This window comes from Myodes glareolus, chromosome 24 (genome assembly GCF_982192425.1).
Source record: "Myodes glareolus chromosome 24, mMyoGla1.1, whole genome shotgun sequence".
NCBI lineage: Eukaryota > Metazoa > Chordata > Mammalia > Rodentia > Cricetidae > Myodes > Myodes glareolus.
In genome coordinates, this window is record NC_142049.1 from 10,274,340 (window position 1) to 10,279,640 (window position 5,301).

Here is a 5,301-nt window from a genome sequence, read left to right on the forward strand (position 1 = left end):
ATGTTTCCTAAGGTCAAACAGAGACAAATTTTAAATGGACTGATGGTTTTTTTAAACACTTCAGAGATCTACAGAATATGGCATGAAAAATGTTTTAGTAACAAAGACTTTCCTTGCCAGAGAGAGATGTTTGCTGGCAGCACCAATTTACTTCGAAAGAAGATAATGGGAACTGAAGAACCTCCATCTGGGACTGGTTCATTGGTGGCCAAGTTAGGCACTGGTCAAATTACCTCTGCTTCAATTGCTGACATAATGCTGTTCAAACAGGACATGCTAGATACAAAAGAAGGAAACTTCTGAAATTTGCCAAGACAAAATATGACAGTCATATATCCTAGGACTGCAGGTCAAATATGAATTTCCTTCTATTTCAGAGGAACCTTGGGGATGACTTCCAGGAAGCCAGATGGATGTCTCTGTTGTTTTACAGTTTTGGAAGTTACTTGCTCCGTATAGCCTATTGAATCAGTTAATAATATATCTTTCTCAGTTTTCTGATGAGACTGAAGTTTAGAGAGCTAAAGTTAGAGTTTTCCTTAGGTTTGAGGGAAAGTACATCAGACACAAAATTTCAGACTCACCAAGACAGGATACATAACAGAGTATTCTTTTTTTTTTAATTTGCCAATACTAAGGGACTAGTATTAGATATAGAGTTGTTGGAGGACAGAGGAAGGTAGAGAAAGAGGAACAGCAAGAAAGGGTGAGCTGAAAGGGCTTTCCAGGGCTTTTGAATGGGAAAACCTGGAGATTATGGTCAGCTGATCACCCCTCCACTGTTCCTTGGATTTATCAGAGTTTTATCTCAATTCTATCTCCTGAGATTTTTAATAATACTGACACAATTTAGGCAAATTGTATAATCAATAACAGACACAAAAGACCAGTAAACAGGAGTTTATTTGTAAAGCAAAAGCAATTAAGAGATGACTACCGAAGCACAGAAAGACTGATCCTGTGAGAGCAATGGCAGAGAAGGAAAACGGATTTGTATAGGGGTTAGTTTTTCTATTGGCTGTCTTTGGTGTGATGTGGCCTATTTGCATCCTATTTTATCCTGAACCAAGTCTTGAAATTACATTGATGTGCAATCAACTGAAATCACGTATAGCTAGTGGATGGAGCTGAGTAAGCATATTGGGACATTTCCTTATACATTTTTGCTTGTCAGAAAGTGTGACGCAGCAGTTTGGGGGAAGTAGACATTGCTGATGGGTTTTGTCATTGACAGTGGTTGTGAAGATCGCAGAGTGTACCTGTGAAAAATGAGAGCCTTTATATTTTGTTTGAATGAGAAAGATAAATGATTTGCCTTAGTATGTGTGAGACCAATAAGGGATAGGACAAGGGAGGTGAATTTTGCTATTAAGATAACTGAAAGAAGCTGGGCGGTGGTGGTGCACTCCTTTAATCTCAGTGCTCGAGAGGCAGAGGCAGGCGGATCTCTGTGAGTTTGAGGCCAGCCTGGTCTATGCGAGCTAGTTTCAGGATAGGCTCCAAAGCAACACAGAGAAACCCTGTCTCAAAAAACAAAACATCAAAAGAAGATAGCTGGAAGAAACAATGATTTTAAACATTGTATTTTTCTAGAATTGAAAAATTAAACTTAATATAAAAGCAGATAATTATAATTGCTAAAGAAAATCTTTTAAAATTGAAGAAACTGGTAAATTCACCAAAGACAATGTTTCATAGAAAAGTGATTTTTTTCTGCAATTATGGTAGTTCTATAGCTTTGTTCTAGACAGCAATGGGAACACTCACCTGCATATAGTTACAGGTAATTTTTTTTGACTTGCAGTATAGCTGACAGATATACATGGACCATTGTTGTGTTAACTGTTCCTCTGGAGAAAAATACACCTATTCCAATCAGATAGACAACCAAAGAAAGACTAAAGTAATTCCTCCATAGTCCAACATGGTGAATAATGAGTTTATTTGGATTACTTACTTATAGGAGCATGGAGGAGTCAAAAACCAGCCATAGCACAAAAAAGCTCCCATTCACAACAGCAGCAGCCCTATAGCTGTAGTTTCACATGTAGGTTGCATGTGATTTCACAGATCAGAGAACATTGTTTAGGCACCTAGGATAGTCAGAGTCTTCTTACCTCAAAAATTATTTAACACTTCTGTAATTTGGGGAGACAAATTTGTCTTTGTCTTTATGAACTTTCTGGAACCTTCCTAATGCTACAAGCACTTTAATACAGTTCCTGGTGTTGTAGTGACCCACAACCACATAATTATTTTGTTGTTATTTCATAAGTGTAATTTTGTTACTTTTAAGAATTTAATATAAGTATCCGACAAGCAGGATATGTGATATGCAATCCCTGTGAAAGTTTATTTAGACCTCAAATTGTCTTTGATCCCCAGGTTGAGAATCATTACTACAGACCTTGTAACACTATCTAGTTTCTCAGATTCATTAACCCACCATATCTCAACTGTAAATAGTATTTCTATTCAAGAGGAACTGCAGAACAGGAGTAACAAAATTTCTACCTCTTCAGTGTATTTCTGATAATACCCTCAAATTAAAGGCTATTATTTTTCTTTTAGAACTTGGCTGCTATACTCTTTCTTCATGGTTTTGTTTTAAGCATTTGATACTACTTTAAGGATGTGATACTGTTTTAAAGAATGAGTAGAATCTCCAGAATGCTGTTTCTAGTTTGTTGACTTTTCTACTGATTTTCTCACTTCTAGAATGACTGGCATAGAAACTATATGTGAACTGACCTTCATAACTCACATGCCTTCCCCATTTGATTACTTATTTTGATACTTTTGTTAATGAACACAATAAGGGGTCATCAAATGACCAAAAATGGAATGTTACTGTGATAATTACTAATCCATTTAGAAAATTATATTTCTCAAGTGACAATAACTTTATTACAGAAGAAAAGAAATTGGTACTGTGACTTCATATATTTGTTTCACATAATCTAATTTTCTGAACTTAGGAAATATTTTCTTTAATCAGAGTTTCAATTTAATAGGGGCAAAATATGAATGTTTACCCTTCTATTTCTAACAGCAAAAGTTGAAAAACTTAATTGTCACTCATAAATTACTATATCACTGGCACATACTTTAAAATGTTACATGAAGTAAACCCCTTAGGCAGAGATTTTGCTGTAACCTCCTCAGAGCACACTTGACATCAGTGTTCCTCAGGCTGTAAATCACAGGATTAATTGTTGGAGGTATCACGGTGTATAGCACAGAAAAAATCCTATCTGCAATTGATGGGACACTTGAGGGTAACTTCACATAGACAAAGCAAGCAGTAGCAAGGAAAACTGTGAACACAATGAGGTGGGGGATGCACGTGGCAAATGCTTTGGACTGACCCTTAGTAGTAGGAATTTTAAGCACAGTGGAGAAAATGTAAAAGTAAGAGATCACCACACAGATAAAACAAAACAAGCCCACACAAACTCCTATTCCAAGACTTGAATAAATGACTACAAGTGTTTTAGAGCATGAAATCCTTAGCAGTGAGGGAATATCACAAAAAATCTGTGGGATCACATTGGAACCACAGAAAGGCATAGAAAATGTGCCCGCTGTATATATGGCTCCAATTATTACTCCAGTAACCCAGGAAACAACCGTCATAAGCACACACATACCACTACTCATTATGGTTTGATAGTGTAAGGGACTGCAAATGGCCACATAGCGGTCATAGGACATAACTGTCAGGATAAACACTTCTCCTGCTGCAAATGAAGTCATTAAAAACACTTGGAAGACACAGCCATGAATGGAAATGGAATTGTTGTGAGTTAGGTTACTGACAAAGAACTTTGGAATTGGAACAGACACAAAGAAGGCATCCAGCAAGGACAAATTCTTCAGGAAGAAGTACATGGGTGTTTGAAGCTGCAGATCAAGGGAGATGAGAGTGATGATGACCAGGTTACTTACTAGGGCTGCCATGTATGTCACTAGGAATAATACTCCACAGAAAGTCTGTAGCTCACGGATATCAGAGAACCCCATAAGGATGAATTCTGTTACTGCAGTGATATTGGGCATACCAGAATCTTTGCAGTCCCTTTAAGAGGAAAAAAATGCGTAAAAATTGGCATTACCCCCCTAAATGATAACCCTGACATACATAAATGCCCTGTGGAAAGGGATAAATAAATTACACTTAGGGTACAAATACATTTTCAAAAGTTCTTATTTCTTTCTCCCTTCCCCTCAATCCCTCATTTTCTCTCTCCCCCTCTCTCTCCCTACTGTATATATTCTCTCTGGGTGCCTCTCTCTCATCCTTCTCCCTTCACTTGAGTTCTTCTCTCTGATTTTCTTTCCTCACCTCTCTCTCTCTCTCTCACTCTCTCTCTCTCTCTCCTCTCCCTCACTCGTGTTTCTCTCTCCCCTCTCTCTTTCCTTATATTGTCTTTAAGGCTCAGTAAATATAGCTATATTCTATAATTGAGCTATAGAATCATAACTCCTCACCATTTTAAAATTAAGCCTGAGTAACACAAGCAGGTGTGGTATAAATCAGCCTTATTTTGTTTAATTTGTATAGTCATAATTATTCTAGCGGGAATCTTTGTGTTTTGAAGAGAACTTGTTTCCATTTAAGTGGTAATCAGGTTTTTTATGAATATTGAGTGTATTTCAACTAGATATAAGAAATAACTTTGAGTGTTTGGACAGTAGAGAAATGATAGATTAACATAAAGATAAGCCTAAAAATTACCTTGATATGGTAAGTACAAATATATAAAAAGATAACATTATCATATATGATATTGGTATTATGCATTAAAACACAGAAAAAAAAACAAAGTAAAAGTACAGAAAAATAAAGTAAAATACCTAAAATCTAAAAACAAAATGTGTGGGTTTCATTTAGTTCTGTAAGCACAATCTTGCATTTGTATAATATGGCTATGAGTTTGGGTAACAGAAGTTGAAACAGTTTGCTGAAAATATATGTCAGATCTTTTCTTAACAGTTTTCATAAGGGATATTAATGAAATAATAATAGTGTTTTAGATGCTGCTTTACCTAAAACCACAGTAAATACTCAATGAAATGCTAATGATATCAACTCTAAGTCAGATATTCATGTCATACTTCTCTGCACAAGGCTTAAAGATCTTTTAATAAGACAGTGCAGAAATATTGAGAGAGCCACGGTTTATTGATAATATAAAAGAAACAGTGTTTACCAAACACATCAGGATTGGTATGACATGCTCAAGATGTTCACAACCTGCAACCAGACAACATTCCAGCGTAGAGGAGGGAAAGAAAACA

At 36.2% G+C, this 5,301-nt stretch overlaps 1 protein-coding gene across 1 annotated transcript; it reads right to left on the reverse strand.

Moving 5' to 3' along the window:
• Nucleotides 1-3,108: 3,108 nt before the first annotated feature.
• LOC125401118 (olfactory receptor 14A2-like) lies at nucleotides 3,109-4,059 on the reverse strand. The gene has a single exon (XM_048435344.3). It carries the CDS (start codon nucleotides 4,057-4,059, stop codon nucleotides 3,109-3,111), a length of 951 nt encoding a protein of 316 aa, XP_048291301.3.
• Nucleotides 4,060-5,301: the final 1,242 nt, after the last annotated feature.